The sequence below is a fragment of the Pelophylax lessonae genome (genome assembly GCF_965119305.1).
Source record: "Pelophylax lessonae genome assembly, chromosome: 6".
In the NCBI taxonomy this organism is placed as follows: domain Eukaryota; kingdom Metazoa; phylum Chordata; class Amphibia; order Anura; family Ranidae; genus Pelophylax; species Pelophylax lessonae.
Window position 1 is genome coordinate 286,004,677 of NC_138773.1, and position 15,702 is coordinate 286,020,378.

Below are 15,702 nucleotides of genomic sequence, written 5' to 3' on the forward strand. Positions count from 1 at the left end.
TTTTAGCTTTTAGTTGGGGTGTGACAACAAATATTTTTCCACTGAATTGCATTAAGATACAAAAGACTGTTCATTTGCCTATTAAAAGATACACTATATGTGGGTTTCCAGTCTTCACTACTTTGAGTCAAGGACCTGGAACAAGTATGGAAGTGAAACTGGCATGGCTGTTCTGCGTACTTGCTCCATCTCAATAGAAGCCAGGGGATCAGCATAATGAAGAGGGTTGTATATACTTATCACCCGGGTGACTGTGCACGTGTGCAGGTGGAATTAGGACACTGGCTTTACCTACATGAGAATTATCATTATCAGGCACTTACCTTCTTTCCGCCGGGTAAGGAGGCATTTCACCTGGTGGAGGGAACACCTTATCATCACCTTGATTTTTATTTGGATTTTTTTCACCATTTCCCACTATTTTGGACCACATAATTTATGGACTTTCATTTTAGTGGTTTATTTGTTGGAGTCACATTGAATGTTTTTTAAGACCATATTTATTGATTCAACACTTCATTCACCCATCACTGTGATATTTGGGTCTTCATCCATTATTTTTTATATATTGTTCAATATATGATTTTCTCACCAATTTAGAAAAGCGCACCATCACCTTTAAACATAATGAAGAGGGGATGGCCCTGCATACTATATGTAATTGCCCAGAGTTCTTCCTGCCGTATATATATATATATGACCATACCAGTAATACCCAGTCTGATCTCTTTCAAGGCCCCCTAAATACCTCCACCCCCATTAGCTTACCATAGAGGCTCTTATATTGCAAGCCATGCACACTTTATGTTGGCATATGCTAGCTCAGTACAGTAGATTTCCTTACTTCCACTAGTTGAGTTGAGCTATAGGGGTTATTTACTAAAGGCAAATAGCCATGCACTTTGTAAAGTGCAGTTGCTCCAGAGCTTAGTAAATGAGGTAAAGCTTCACTTTGCAAAGAATAACCAATCACGTTCAAGAAAAATAAGAAAAAAATGCTTTTTTTGCTAGCACGTGATTGGATGATGGAAGTCAGCAGTGCTTCTGCTCATTTACTAAGCTCTGGAGCAACTGCTCTTGCAGAGTGCAACTGCCCTTTGCAAAGTGCACAGTCTATTTGCCTTTAGTAAATCTACCCCATAATGTCATGCCGTTTTAGGAATACATAGATTTATCCTCCTCAGCTTTGCCTATTAAAGGCAACCCAACCGGCTTAATTTAAACCCCTGCTGTCCAGGTGCACCAGCATTGTTTCTCCCCATGCAACCTGCGGCCATGCTTTCAGCACAGCTGCTGGTGTAAACCAACTCTAAATAATAAATAATATTCAGTCATCTCTGCGATACATGCATTCTCCCATGTTTTATTCCTTTAGCAATGTTACAAATACAGTAAATGCCTGTTGATCCATCGTGTTCCAAACATCCTGTATGAGCTGACAGCGCAGTGCCTTTGCTCCAATTAACTCCAACCAATCTTACTACATAAACAAGTTAGAATAATATTAAAAAAAATAATGCTGAGATTTATAAATGATTTAAAATTTTAGAGAAGGAGAGGGAGGTTTGGGGTAAATTTTGGTCATGCATGAATGTATACTCTTCATTTATCTGGTTTTGCTCATTAAAGTGTTACCAAACCAAGTACTGGTATTTTTATTATAAACACACAATTGCTTATATATTTCAGGCATTTAAGTGTTGAACTCTCTCAGCTGGAGGTCCTGGTTCTGTTCCCCCCTACAGCCATAGTGTCTCATTTTTCAGTACAGTAATTATAAATCCAAAGCTGCCCATAGATGGATCGAAATTCAGCTGGTTCAACAGAGACCAGATGAATTTTGATCCATCTGTGGCTGTTACCGCTTGACAGAAGTCATTTTAATGATCAATTTCTGTTGAATGAGAATGTTGAAATACTCGGCTGCAGCCGCTGATCAGTGTATTCTGACAGCAGAGGAGTCCTGCTGTTAGACTACAGTAGCACAGGGGGGAGGATTCTTCCATCCACCTCATATGTGCGGATGGGGGAATCTGTTTTTTTTTTTCCTTTCGACAGTCCACTGGCTGATCAAAAACAAAAAACAAGGAATCTATGACCAGTCTAACAAGGAGAGTGGGCCCTCTTGCAATGGGTGAAGTTGAGAACCCAGGGACCTACCTGGAGTAATAATGGATGTTGGCTAATTCAAACTGCAATATCTGTCTTAACTTCTTCATCTACGCCAGGGCCGGTATGTTCTAACCCATATCTGGTCTGACTGACCAGATGTGGGAGGTACATTTTCCATCCATATATACCTGACGCTTGCATGGCGTTGGCGTGGACTCACCTTTGCATATCGGGGTATGCAGCTTGGACCGGTTCAGATTTATCTTCACTAGTCATCCTTGTAAACTCCTTCACTTTATTGAAATGGCAATCCTGGTAATATCTTCCCATCTAGCTGTTATCTCTAGTTACTTATGCACTCTTTTGAGCACTACACTTTTGGTTGATATAAGCATGGGATGCTGGGGGGCATTTGTGAATCACTTTTACCACGATCTTCTTTTACCTTTCTCTTTCTCTCTTAGTATTCCAACTGGCACCCAGCGCCTGTCAGTTGGTTTCTTTCTCTTCTCACCTCTCTGCATATCCTTTTTTCTCTATTTTCCTAATTTAAGTCTATATGGATGCAAGTCCTTCCCCCTACTCTTCTTCTTTCAGTTTCATATGGATGCACTAGCTCTACGTACTATTTCTTGGCACTTTTTACTAGAATGGTATTTCGTTGGATGTATTGCCGACACCTTTCCTGGGCTAACTCGTCTGTATTATCTACCTATATGAATTTTGAGATTGATGTTCTCCTTTTTTAATGACCTAATACATATATATATATATATATATATATATATATATATATATATATATATATATATATATATATATATATATATTTATTTTTCGATTTCTTTGGTCCCAGCGTGCCTCCAATGCCATTCCTCGGAGTGCTGCCTTTGAACTCTTGTTTCTCACTTCACATATGGTTTCCTTCTTCCTGCTGCCCCCCCCCCTTCTTATGCTGGGTGTTGTTTATGCCTCAGCCCTGGGCCAGGCATTCTCCGTATAGGCCCCACCCTCCCTTTCCATCATTGGATTGTGTTTTTTTAAACATATGATATTACTCAAGGTAGTGTCTTTTCTACCTATTTTTTCTTTTTCTATTATACTACAATTCAATTATTCCTAAATTATACCTCGTTATAACTTAGATTATCAATTTCAGATATACAACCTATATTTAAGCTCCTGATGAATGGACGGAGGTCCAAGAAACGCGTCGAGCCTACAATAACTCAGATGTTTTTCCAAGTTTGATACAATTAGAGACTGTGAGCCTACAGAGAGCATGATGTCATATTGAATTTGTTATATCCCCTAGAGATCTATGTTTGATCCTTGTAATATTGTATTTATTCTTATTTAATATGAATTTTATAATCTGCTGTATGTCATTTCTCTGTATGTGTCCTTATCGGTTGTATATGTGACTTTTTTAATAAATGTATTTATCCAGTTGACCTCATTCAAAGTCCCAATTTCTTTTCCTTGTTTTATCTGTCTTAACTTATTTTTTTAAACTGATTTTCCTGTCTGAAGATCCTCCTTTATTCTTAATTTGCAGAGATCTTTTCTGAAGCAAGAACATTCTTGGGGTCGGCAGTTTTACATTGGGGTTTTCTACCCAGCAAGGACAACTACTTTCAAGTACTCTGTGAGGCTGATGTTGTCATTTCGACAGCTAAGCATGAATTCTTTGGTGTGGCGATGTAAGTTTTCCTTCTTTCCCTTTTTTCATCTGTAGTTGTGTAGTAAGAAGTTACTAATTCTTTCCATTGTAAACATAGTGTGTAAGGACAGAACCATGGTGACTGATGTAACAGCCATGCTGATCCAGAGGGAGGAGTGCTGTGTCTCTGGTTGTGGAATTGCCTGTGGAGTCACATTGACATGCTCTACATCCCATGCCTGGCAGAGGGTGCCTTCCCAAAGAGTGACAATCTTTGCTGGGCTTTTGTAAAAATGTTCAATCCAAATCCAAACTTATTATAGTTGTTCAGGCTTACATATAAAATATGTATTTTTGTCCAAGACTGACATATTAGCTTGATTTTGTAAGGTTTTAAACATTTATCTGAAGCCTGTGAGGGCTTGTTTACACTTGCTTCAATATGTGGCATTGGACACACTTTTTTTTAAAGTGCTCTGAATGCCTATCAAAGCACCTGTTACTAAATAAAATGATAAGCTTACAGTCCTGTTTAGACATTGTGTTTGCTTCGCTTTAAAAATTATACCCCATGTCGCTTTCTTGGTGCTTCAAAGCGTCTCCAAAGCCTCCATAAAAGTCTTTTGACAAAGCTCGCTATAGCAGCACCTGCAGCTTTTGAGAGGCTTTTATTCAGCTTTAGCTTTGCTTTGTTTTGGAGGTATTCCAGCTATGAAATATCCCAGGATGCACTGGTAAACCAACAAGCGAACTGAAAAGACGTCATCAGCAGCAGAGCTGAGGGATACTACTGAGTGGGGATCAGTTAAGATGGGGATACTACTGACTGGGGCATCAGCAGAGCTGGGAGTAACATTGAGCATGGGATCTGCTGAACAAGGATACTAAGAAGCTGGGGATCTGCCCCGTCATTTCCCAGAGGGACAGTTGTCCCGTTATTATCATTTTTATGTCTTGTTATCTTGTTTTTTTTCCTTTTTTGTATTGTTATTAATTTTTACTTTTTTTTTTTTTTTGTTATCTCAATCTTTGTACCTTTTATTAACTGGTCCTTGTTTCAACCTTGTTTAGCAGGCAGCCCTGACCCTATTTATGTGCCTGACCGATGTCTAGTTTTAAAACATCTTTACTAGTACTCCAGGGGTTAAGTGAACATTGGTTCATGGTCTGTGACTGTCATCATTGACATGTCACTTTGGGCCTTTTTCGATTTTTAATTTTGCTAAATAACTTTTATCGATTTTTATATATACAGATATAGTATGTTTTTTATCAATACTTTTATTTTTAATTATTACTTTTCAGGAAGTGGCTTACTATATTTCCCCTTATGACTAGTAGAGTAGGAGTACGGCTATAAGAAACTTCAAGAATGTAAATTACCCTGATAAACCGTGGTATTTTATTAATGCATTAAGTCTTATAGAATGCTGCTGCAATTAGCCCTGTTAGTTGTAGGTTTTCTTTACCCAATAGGCGAGGGTTTAATAACAGTGGACCCGCCCCTACTGCCCGCCGCTCATACGATCCATCATGGCTTGGCCTCTAGATGGGGTGGATGTGATGGTGTAGGCCGGTAGAATGCATACTTGCCTGCACTTCTGGATTACGAGTACAGCGTGCATTCCAACTCTGGTAGAAGCGTCCTGCAATAGTGACAGAGGAGGCTCCACAATCACTTGCTTTCTAAAAACCTACTGACGTGTAATGGCAGCTGGAGTGAACCCAACTCCCGCCACTACCCTGCGCCTAGGAGGTATCACATTGTACAGGGACTGCGCAGATGGTCCAAGTAGGTAATGGTGGGTACATTGACTGGAACCCACTGCCCTAATGAGAGCAATTATATGCCTTTTGCTAATTAATATGTTAAATTGTACTTTAAATCATTATGTTAGAACATGCTATACTGCACTGTGAAACATCATGCATGCAGATTGCTGAATAGGTTTGGCTGTAGATGGTGATCTTTGCACTGCAATTGGACACTTGAACAATGCACACCACCAATGATGTGAAAGGGGTGGGACCGACTAATGAAAGCGGTCCGGTTTGCAGGTATATATGTCTGGTGAGTCATTTGCCTCTTTGGCTCTGAGGAAGATGGTTTGCCCTGGAAACGCATCAGCCCAGCCATTACGAATGCCATCTGGTCTTCCTGCAGCAATAGAATAGTCCATGTCCTGGAGGCTACCCGTCTATATGCAGTATTTTGAAATGCGCTTTTTACTACATTTGATCGTGAGTGTGATGTATGTGAGTGTGATGTATGTAGCATGTGGTTATACCAGGATCATGGCTGCAGCTGCTGGTGCTGTTCTTTTTACGCAGAAATCAACCTTCTTTTAAAAGTGATCCTTTTTAGAGTGCTGTTACAGGCATGGAAGCAGCTAACCAAACACAAACTGTGCTTAGTTATCTGCTTTGGATGGTAGGGGATGTCTCCAAAGAGTATACCTGTCACCTACCTATCTCAAAGGGGTTTGTTCACTTCCTTGTGATAAGAATAAGGGTCCTTTCACATGGGGAAGACTCTGTCTGTGATTCGCTTGCTGAGCAGGGGATCTGTCTGCTGATCCCCGCTGAGCAGGCACATGACAGGTCAGTGTTTGCTCCGCTTATGCAGAGCGAAAATTGACACAACACACTGTCCTTTATGGGCGGTCAGATGTAAATGGACCGCCTGTTCATTTACACCCGGCAGCAATTCTATCTAATACACTGGACAGAATAGATACGGATCTCCCTCCCTCTGTTTTGATCAGATTGGATTGGATGTATGCAGGTGTAAACACACACATGTCCATTCACAGTCACCGCTTTATTGAGGAGAATGAAGGTTATAATCGGGTCCGGCTGAAAAAGGGATAGGCGGACCCTATCGGAACATTCGTGTGAAAAGAGCCTTAAGGCAAATCGGAAAAAAAAGAAAAAAGTGTTAAAAAATCAATTAATGTAAATAAAATAATAATAATAAATAAAATTAAAAGCACCCCTGTCCCTCACGCATACATGCAAATTCAAACGCAGGCTTAGGCCTGGCATGCTCTCCTCATTGTCACAAATGTCACAGTGAAAGCAATAATTCGACGGCCCTAATTCATGAATAACTGATAACCTGCAAAGACTTTTGAAGCATCGCCTATAGACCATTTTAGTTAATTTCCTTTGTCGCCATTTCACAAACATGCACAATTTTAAATCTTGATATGTTTGGTATATATTTACTTGATACAACATTGTTTTGTGTTTTAGCAAAAATGTAGTATTATGTTGTGGTTCTGTGCGCTAAAATTCATTAGGGCTAGGTTCACACTACTCCGCACTGTACGCTGCCGCAACCACCCACAGCCAAAAATCGCCTTGCTCTTGCGAGACATGCTAGACTGCCATGCATTCTGAATGTCACTTCACACATCTCAGCCCACAGCATGATCGAGGGTGTGGGAACTGCAGGGAAGCTGCATAGTCAAAAAGATCATGCGGTTTCCCTGCGGAAGCTTTTTTAATAAGGTGCATTGCCCTTTTTCTGCAGTTTATGCAACACAGCAGCCCATTTAAATGAATGGGCTGCCATGCCAAGCAAACGTGGGCCACACGGCCTGCACTAGTGTAAACTGAGCCTAAGTGACCTTTTTCCTGAAAATTTGCGTTAGAATAATTGCTGCTTAAATATTGTATGACATATAAAATTGCAACCATTTTTTATTCCCCTGGGCCTCTTCTGTCAGAAAATATATGATGTTTGGGGGTTCATACTCATTCACATAGGGGGGGCAGGATCTGGGGACCCCCTTGGTAAAAGGGGCTTCCAGATTCCGATAAGTCCCCCGCCCACAGACCCCCGCAACCACAGCCCATGGTTGTAGGAAAGAGGCCTTTGTCCTCAACAACATGGGGACAAGGTGCTTTGGGGGTGCTATCCCAGGGTTTCTCCAGGGCCCTCAATCTATGTTGAGGGCATGTGGCCTGGTATGGTTTTGGGGGGAGGGCACTCACTTGCCCCCCAAAAACCTTTCTCCTTTCCTGGCCTGCCAGGTTGCATGCTCGGATAAGGGTCTGGCATTGATTTAGGGGGGGGGGGCCCTACGCCATTTTGGTGTGGGGTTCCCCTTAAAATCCATACCAGACCTGAAGGGCCCCACGCTGTTTTTTCCTTCAGTTTATAGTCCATAAAAAAAGATTATAGCAACGTGATTGTTGTATAACCATAAAATGTCCATCAACAAATGGCGCCTCTACAAGGGGATTAGAAGAAAAATCCAGCAGCAGCTGCAGAGTATAAAAGAGAATAGAGACGCCTCTAAGTGTAGCAGTATGGTTACATTTAATAAAGGGTCAACATTTAGCAACTGACATGGTTCATGATTAAAACAGGCACATGTAAGTATGCAGGTATCCAGGGTATAGCTGTCCACATAGACCATTCTCCTCACCGCCGTCTCTCACTGCCGTCAGTCTGCAGTCGTGACTGGGAAGACTACCCTGCAGTAGAGTGATCTGAAAGGGAGGCTTGATGCGCTTATGGAGCGCAGCGTGGAAGGGATGACGTCGATGGTGGTGTGGAGAACGGTCTACGTGGACAGCTTTAACTCGGATGCCTGCATACTTAGATGTGCCTGTTTTAATCATTAGCCATGTGAGATGCTAAATGTTGTACCTTCATTAAATGTAACCATATTGCTACACTTAAAGGCGCCTCTTTTCTCTTTTATACTCCGTTGTGACGTGAAACTACTTGTATATCAAGAGATCGCTTGTTTATCATGTCAAAGTTTATAAAATAAAATTTGCTTGTCTTGCAAAACCCTTTACTGTACTTCTAACGGCACAAAGAGCATTGCGGATACATAGCAGCCAGTCAAATTACATCTCAACCCCTCCCCCCCTCCCCCCAGCAAAGAAAGTATTTCTGATTGGATGCATTGTGCAGGAGTTCTTTGTGTGCTATTTTTCAATGTTCTTGCAAAAAACATTGTTTATGTTGTATTCTTCGTTGATCTCTATTTTACATTTTCTTGAATTCCTATCATTGGCCTTGCTTAACATTTGTTGGTCTAGCTATATATATGTCTTTCAAATTACTGCTGGCATTTTTGTTTAATTTTTCAATAAATATATATGAGTATCTTATTTTTATTTAGTTGAAGGCTGTGAAGTAAATAGATCCAGCCGTGATTACTGGCTGCCAGTGGTGGCGGCTGTGGCTTAAACATATATTAATATTTGAATTATTGCTGCTCTCTGTGTACATGTTCGCAAATCATTAACAGCTGTACCTCCCGAATGAAATATTTGCGGAATCCATGGTAATCACAAACACTGGAGGATATATATGAATGAACAAAAAAAAAAAAGATTTGACCTGTCTGTTTTGTAACGTTTTATAGAATATACAATTTTTTATATATACAAAAAATTTTTCACTGAATAGCTAAAACTATCGTTGCATCCAAATTTTGGTTGCTGAAATTACATTAGTGATATCCCTCAAGTTCAAAAGAAGGTACTGCATAAAGGGTGCCATGATGAAAAGCGTAGGACACAAGTAGTAACATTATCACAAATGTCTGTGCTTGGATGAGGATTGTGGAAGAATATTTACAAAGCTGAGTGCACCTGAGTGGTTCCTCTATCTATCTATCTATCTATCTATCTATCTATCTATCTATCTATCTATCTATCTATCTATCTATCTATCTATCTATCTATCTATCTATCTATCTATCTATCTATCTATCTATCTATCTATCTATCTATCTATCTATCTATCTATCTATCTATCTATCTATCTATCTATCTAATCTATCTATATATATTTTTTTTTTTTAATCTTTCTTAAAGCCCAAGTTATAACTAAAACTCTGGTCCCATGACAGGCTTGATCACAAGTGTTGTGGTCTGCAGTGACCAAGATGCTTCCTGGGGACATATGTCAGAGGAGTCCATCATCAGCTCCCTACTGGAATCCTCTAGGGGTCATAAATTCTTCCAATGTGACATCCTGACCAGGGGAAATCTGAAGACCGTTCAGGTGGGCAGTGGAGAATAAAGTGAGAAACTTTCACTCACTGGTTGTACCTACTGGAAGAACACTTATTAGGGAATCACATGACAGTGTATTTAAAGGTTTAAAGCCCAACTCAGGGCAAATAAAAAATTATCCCCAATAGGATGGATGTTTTTTTGTGTCATATGTGATCCAACTGGGGACAGATGTCTAAATATTGAGAGGATCTCTTCTGTGAATCTGCTGAATGAAGAGTTCTGGAAGTTTTAAACTTTTGACCTTCTCTTTTTTCCCAAAGCCCATGTGCAAGGGTTGGTGCTGGATTACACACTGAGAAGAAGGAAACACTTGTGGGATCACATGAAGTTTTAACACTCAAACTAAAGACTATTCTGACCCACGGTGGATTTACTAAAGGCAAATAGACTGTGCACATTGCAAGTGCAGTTACATTTATTTTCCCTATAGCTTAGTGAATTTGGTAAAGTTCTGCTGATATCCATCATCCAAGCATGTGCAAGCAAAAATGTTGTTTCTTTTTTATTCTCCTTGCACTTGATTAGATATTCTTTACAAAGTGAAGGTTTTCCACATTTACATTTACTGAGGAAAATGAATGCACCTGCACATGCAAAGTGAACAGTCTGTTTGTGTGTAGTAAATCCACCCCACAGAGTTTAATAGTCAAATGCAATGATGGTGCTTTGCAAATCAACCAGCGAGTGAAAGTTTACTCTTTACTGCCCAGCTAAACGCTCTTAGTAAACCTCTGATCATGATGTCACATTGTAAGAATATAAAAACCAATTTAAATACCAATTAACCTAAAAAAGTTTGGTATTCACTAATTGATGTATTAGAACAGGGGTCTCCAAACTTTCGAAACAGAGGGCCAGTTTATTGTCCTTCAGACATTAGGGGGGCTGGACTGTGGTCTCCTGGGAGTAGAAAATGTCCCAACGCCAGTGGGAGTAAATAATACCTCCGACTTGGTGGTCAGCGGGAGTAAAAAAAAAAAAAGACATATCATCTCTGGTCAGTAGAAACATTGGTGTCATTGGGAGGAATAGTGCCCCATTATTGGTGTCAGTGGAAGGAATAGTGCCCCATCATTGGTGCCAATGGGAGAAATAGTGCCCCATCATTGGTGTCAGTGGAAGGAATGATGCCCTATTGCTGGTGTCAGTGGAATAAATGATGCCTCAAGGGCCAGATAAAGGCAAGCAAAGGGCCGCATTCAGCCAGCAGGCCACAGTTTGGAGACCACTGTATTAAAATATTGTTTTGTAATTGGGAGAGATGAGGGTTTGTAAAGCATTGCACTTATATTTGTAAAAGCTTCTTTAAACAAAAATGCTATCAAATTTAAAGCACACACATTATTGAGGCTCCGTATTCAGTAATAAATCATTTATTAATCTATTTTTAAATGCAAGCAGTGCAAGAACCTGAATTTGTCTTGATATCGGCCTCTTGCAATCCCCTGTACAGAAGATTTCAGACTGCGAGTGGGAGGGGCAGGACTGGGACACAGTGTGCCGCATGCAAATGTGGGGAAAAAGAAACCTGGTTTCTGATAGATGGACACAAATATGAAAATAAATTGCATTTTGGTAACTTTTCACATAACGGTTTAGGAATAAATATTTTAGCTTTTTCATATATATTTTTTTTCTAGCATTGCACTTTTTTCCCTGTGTACAGAAAGATAGAGAAAAAGAGAAGCATTGTGGCATCTGTAAGCTGGAGAAGTTTGAAATCCAACCTCCAGCCTGCATCTAATCACCATTATTTGGCTGCTCTGGTGATTACGTTGGTCATGAGTCACAAAGTTGGTCACTGCACTTTTTTATGTGTCTCTTTTCACCCACTGGAGAGTAGGGTGTGGATTTTCGAGAGGGGAGAATGTGTTGCCCTTAGATTTCTTCCTCCCCTGCCTGGGGGTCTCTCTTCGGGAGAACCCCTTAAAGTGGTTGTAAACCCACTTAAATTACTTTTACCCATAGATAAGCCTATATTAAGGCTTACCTATAGGTGCTGTAAATATCTCCTAAACTTGCACCATTTAGGAGATATTTGCAGTACATACAGCCGATGACGTCATCGGCGCATGCGCTCTGAAGAAACGGCCGTCCGTGCCGTTTCTTCAGAGCCCAGGGCCGTCACTGGCAGCTCCCGCGCGCATGAGGAGTGACGTCACGCGGCTCCGGCCAGTAATACTGCCGGAGTCCACAGACCCAGAAGAAGACGGGTGAACATGAATGCGGCCAGCAGCGTGGACATTGTGGGCTTCGTTGGAGGTAAGTGTCACATCATGTGCTATGCGATGCATACTAGCACATTATGCATTTACTTTTCAGGGAAGAAAAAAAGAAAAAACATTTTGAGGAGTTTACTTCCTCTTTAACCTAGTACTCAATGGTTGTCTTTGGCTAGCCATGAAGAGAGGGGTTTGCCAGGCCATCTAGCTAAGTAGACCAGATTGCCTTTCCCAGTCAGCAGGAGAACTGGAGAGTGTAAAGTCCGGTGCAGCTCTACATAGAAACCAATTAGCTTCCAGTTTTTTTTTTTTTGTGAAAGTTTAATTGAACAAGCGGAAGTTAGAAGCCTATTGGCTACCATGCAAAGCTCAACCAGATTTTGCACTCTCTGGTTTTAGTAAATCAGCCCCACCTTGTCCCCCTTTTTTGTGTTTCACATGCACTTTTTTGGTTCACTTGGTGCTTGTTTTTTGCGCACCACACTGCAGGGTGGAAAGAAAAAAACTGTTGGTTTCTGATATTATTTTGAGATCTGCAGTTGTCATTAAGGGTGCTTCTAGTTCACATGTAGAAGATAAACAAATGTTCTGTTGGCATGGGGAACTTTGCCGGAGAATATTACATAAATTTTTTAGCCAAGAGGTTAAGCTTTAAAGTGTTTTGCAGGAACATAGCCTACCCACTTCTGTTTTTCATCTTTGCATGTGTAGCATGGAGTAACAGACTGCCCCATAGTAAATCTTAATTTTATTGTTGCTCTAGAAATGTGCCAGCCATGTATTCATCCACCCATTGTAGACTCTGCGTGTATCGGGAATTTATTCAGGGTTATGTGACATAATACGGCTTTTTAGGCTTTTTCATTATGGCATCACAGAGAGCAATGATGACATAAATGCGTAGGCCTCCACAGCCAACTGTTTCCTGATTGGGTGTTAAATGTACAGTGAATATTGTAATGTATAGATTAGCTAAGCTGTGAGAGTCTGTATGTGCTGCATGCTTCTCTGTATCACTGTTTTCAGCTTGTTTTAAACCCGTGAATGGTCAATTACAAATAATAATTATATAGTAGCAATATAACCTAAAAACAAACAATATGTACAGATTTTAAGCCTTGATTCATTACAAAACAGGAAAAAAAAATCATTTTTAATTGCACAAGTCATACTCTTGCAGAGACCAGGTACTGGGTCTCCTACCAGTTGTGGGCAGATGGACCTACACTACTGCATTTTACGATGGCTCATTTACCCGGCATTTTGAAATCCTTAATGGGCACAGCTGGCAGCAGAGCGCAGGTTTGATACAAACAGTTTAGACGTCTTTAGATGTAGCAGATGGAAAATTTTACACAAATAAAGTAGGAGAAAGTGTGCAATTAGTTTATTTTTCTTTATCTGCAGTCCCCGCTGCATCCTGGGTTTTAGCTGAGAACATCACTGTAGTGGGTGGCCACTCGCCATCCCTTTCTCCATCATATCTAAACTTTCTGCTGGATACCTGTCTAACATGAAAATGTTTTTGTTTGTGCAGGAAAATGTGAACAGGGGCAGGGTGCCCAGGGAGTAGGACAGTTTCTGGCAATACATGACGTTGCTTTTTTTCTCATGCTTAAAGCGGAGCTCCACCCAAAAGGGGAAATTCTGCTTATCTGACTCCTACCTCTAGCCCTAGGAGCGGGTACCTGGAGATCACCTGAAGGTTCAGGCCCCCCTCTTTCTTCCCCTGCCATCGAGCTATTCACAAAGCGCAGCTTGCTTTGCACATGTGCAGTAGGGAACCGGCTTTTATGGCCCAAAGGCTTCACTGCCAGTTTCCCTTACAAGCAATGGTAACGGCAGCACCTGTGAGCCGATTGAAAAATCGGCTGGGGTTAAGACACCGCTGAATCCCTGTACAGGTAGGTGTCCTGATATTAAAAGTCAGCAGCTGCAGTATTTGTAGCTGCTGACTTTTAATTTTTTATGGACCTCCTCTTTAATGCGAACTTTGTAAGGTCCAAAATGTAAATATTCGCCAGCACACCAAGGATCGTCAGTTATGTCCAAACGGTTTTAGAAGAAAGATCACATCACAGGGTAGTACAATATTTCATCTTATGCCTGAAAAAGGGGTCCTGCGTGGCTCCGAAACATTGCACTACACTGTGATGTGATCTATCTTCAATTAAAAAAATCAATTAAAAAAAAAAACGTTTGGACATGATTGAAGATGTGCTGGTGAATATTTACATTCTGTTGTGCATGTTGCAGTATCCAGCTGGTGGTCGCTGCAGTGCCCAGGACCTTGAGAGCTCATTCCAGGAATGTGTGCGATGGGAATATGGAAATATAATAATAATAAAACCGACTTACCTTCTTCTTCAGGCAAGGACGATGTCACTGGGCCTTCCACTAAGCATTATGGGAATGCTGAGAGTGAGTGTCTTTCTGATTTATAGAGCACATTCGTATGTGCTCCATCACCAACCTTGTCTCAAAATATCACCCAAACTATCCTCTCTACTCCTCCTAAGACTTCCTGCTCTCTAGCTCCCTTGTCCCTCATTCCATGCTCACTTTCAGGACTTCTTTCAAGCCTCTCTCATCTTCTAGAATTCCCTACCTCAGTCTAACCAGTTATCTCTAACTCTTCAGGGAGACTATCCTGCTTCTACTTAAAGTGTATGTTACTCTAACTTTTTATATTTTTGATATGTGTCTGTGTAACCATGTACTTGTATGATAAAAAAAGTATTCTATTCTCTTTTAATTGCTTCCTTTGTTATAAACACCTGGTGATCCTACCAGTCCTCCTGCTTTCCAATTTCCTACTTGCTACACCAAGGCATGTTGGCACATCCATCCAAGCATGGTCTGTTGCTTCTTTGCCTTCTACTTGGAAGCTACAAGATGATGTGCTCACGCACATTGGGCCTGTACTGCTATGGTCAGAATTCTGCTAACGCACCTCTTCACAGTTCTTCACTAGATACTGTAGATCAGTAGGTCTGTAGATTTCCCTGCCTTCTGCTGACACACCCCCTTCTGCACAAGTTCGTCACTGGAAGGATAAGTGTTCTGATGTTTCCCTGTCTCCTGGGGGCAGCTCATCACAGTGTATTTCTGTCTGAATTTTACACAAAACTATGCCTGTGCTCTGGTTGGACTGCTGTTACAATACTTCCTCCCCAACCATCCCCTCCATCGTCACAAGGAGCATTACCAGCTGAGAACATTGGCTACATTATCATTTATTTAAATAAAAAGTATTTACAATGGTTTAATAAATATATATAACATTATAATGATCTACCTAATATTGAGTAGGTCCCCTTTGGCTACCAAAACAGCCACTTTTGTTACTAAAATAGCCCTGACCCACCACTAGACCTCTTAAGCTATGCTGTGATATCTGGCACCAAATCGTGAAGAGCAGATCCTTTAGGTCCTGTAAATTGCAAGGTGGGGCTTCATGGGTTATTTTTCCAGCACATCCCACAAATGCTTAATGGATTGAGATCTGAAGAATAAGGAGGCCAAGTCAACACCACAAACTCATTGTTGTGTTCCTCAAAGTGTTCTTGAAGCATTCCTGTAGTGTGGCAGGGCACCATTATCCTGCTGAAAATGGTTACTTCCATCAGGGAATACTGTTTCCATGAAGGAGTGTAC

At 40.8% G+C, this 15,702-nt stretch overlaps 1 protein-coding gene across 1 annotated transcript in view; it reads left to right on the forward strand.

The window, feature by feature from the left end:
- Nucleotides 1–15,702, forward strand: part of GTDC1 (glycosyltransferase like domain containing 1) — a 488,045-nt gene that overhangs the window by 398,311 nt on the left and 74,032 nt on the right. The window contains exon 7 of the mRNA XM_082260340.1: nucleotides 3,671–3,815. Within this exon, the coding sequence (XP_082116466.1) occupies nucleotides 3,671–3,815 (145 nt within the window). The remainder of the gene's footprint in view (nucleotides 1–3,670; nucleotides 3,816–15,702) is intronic.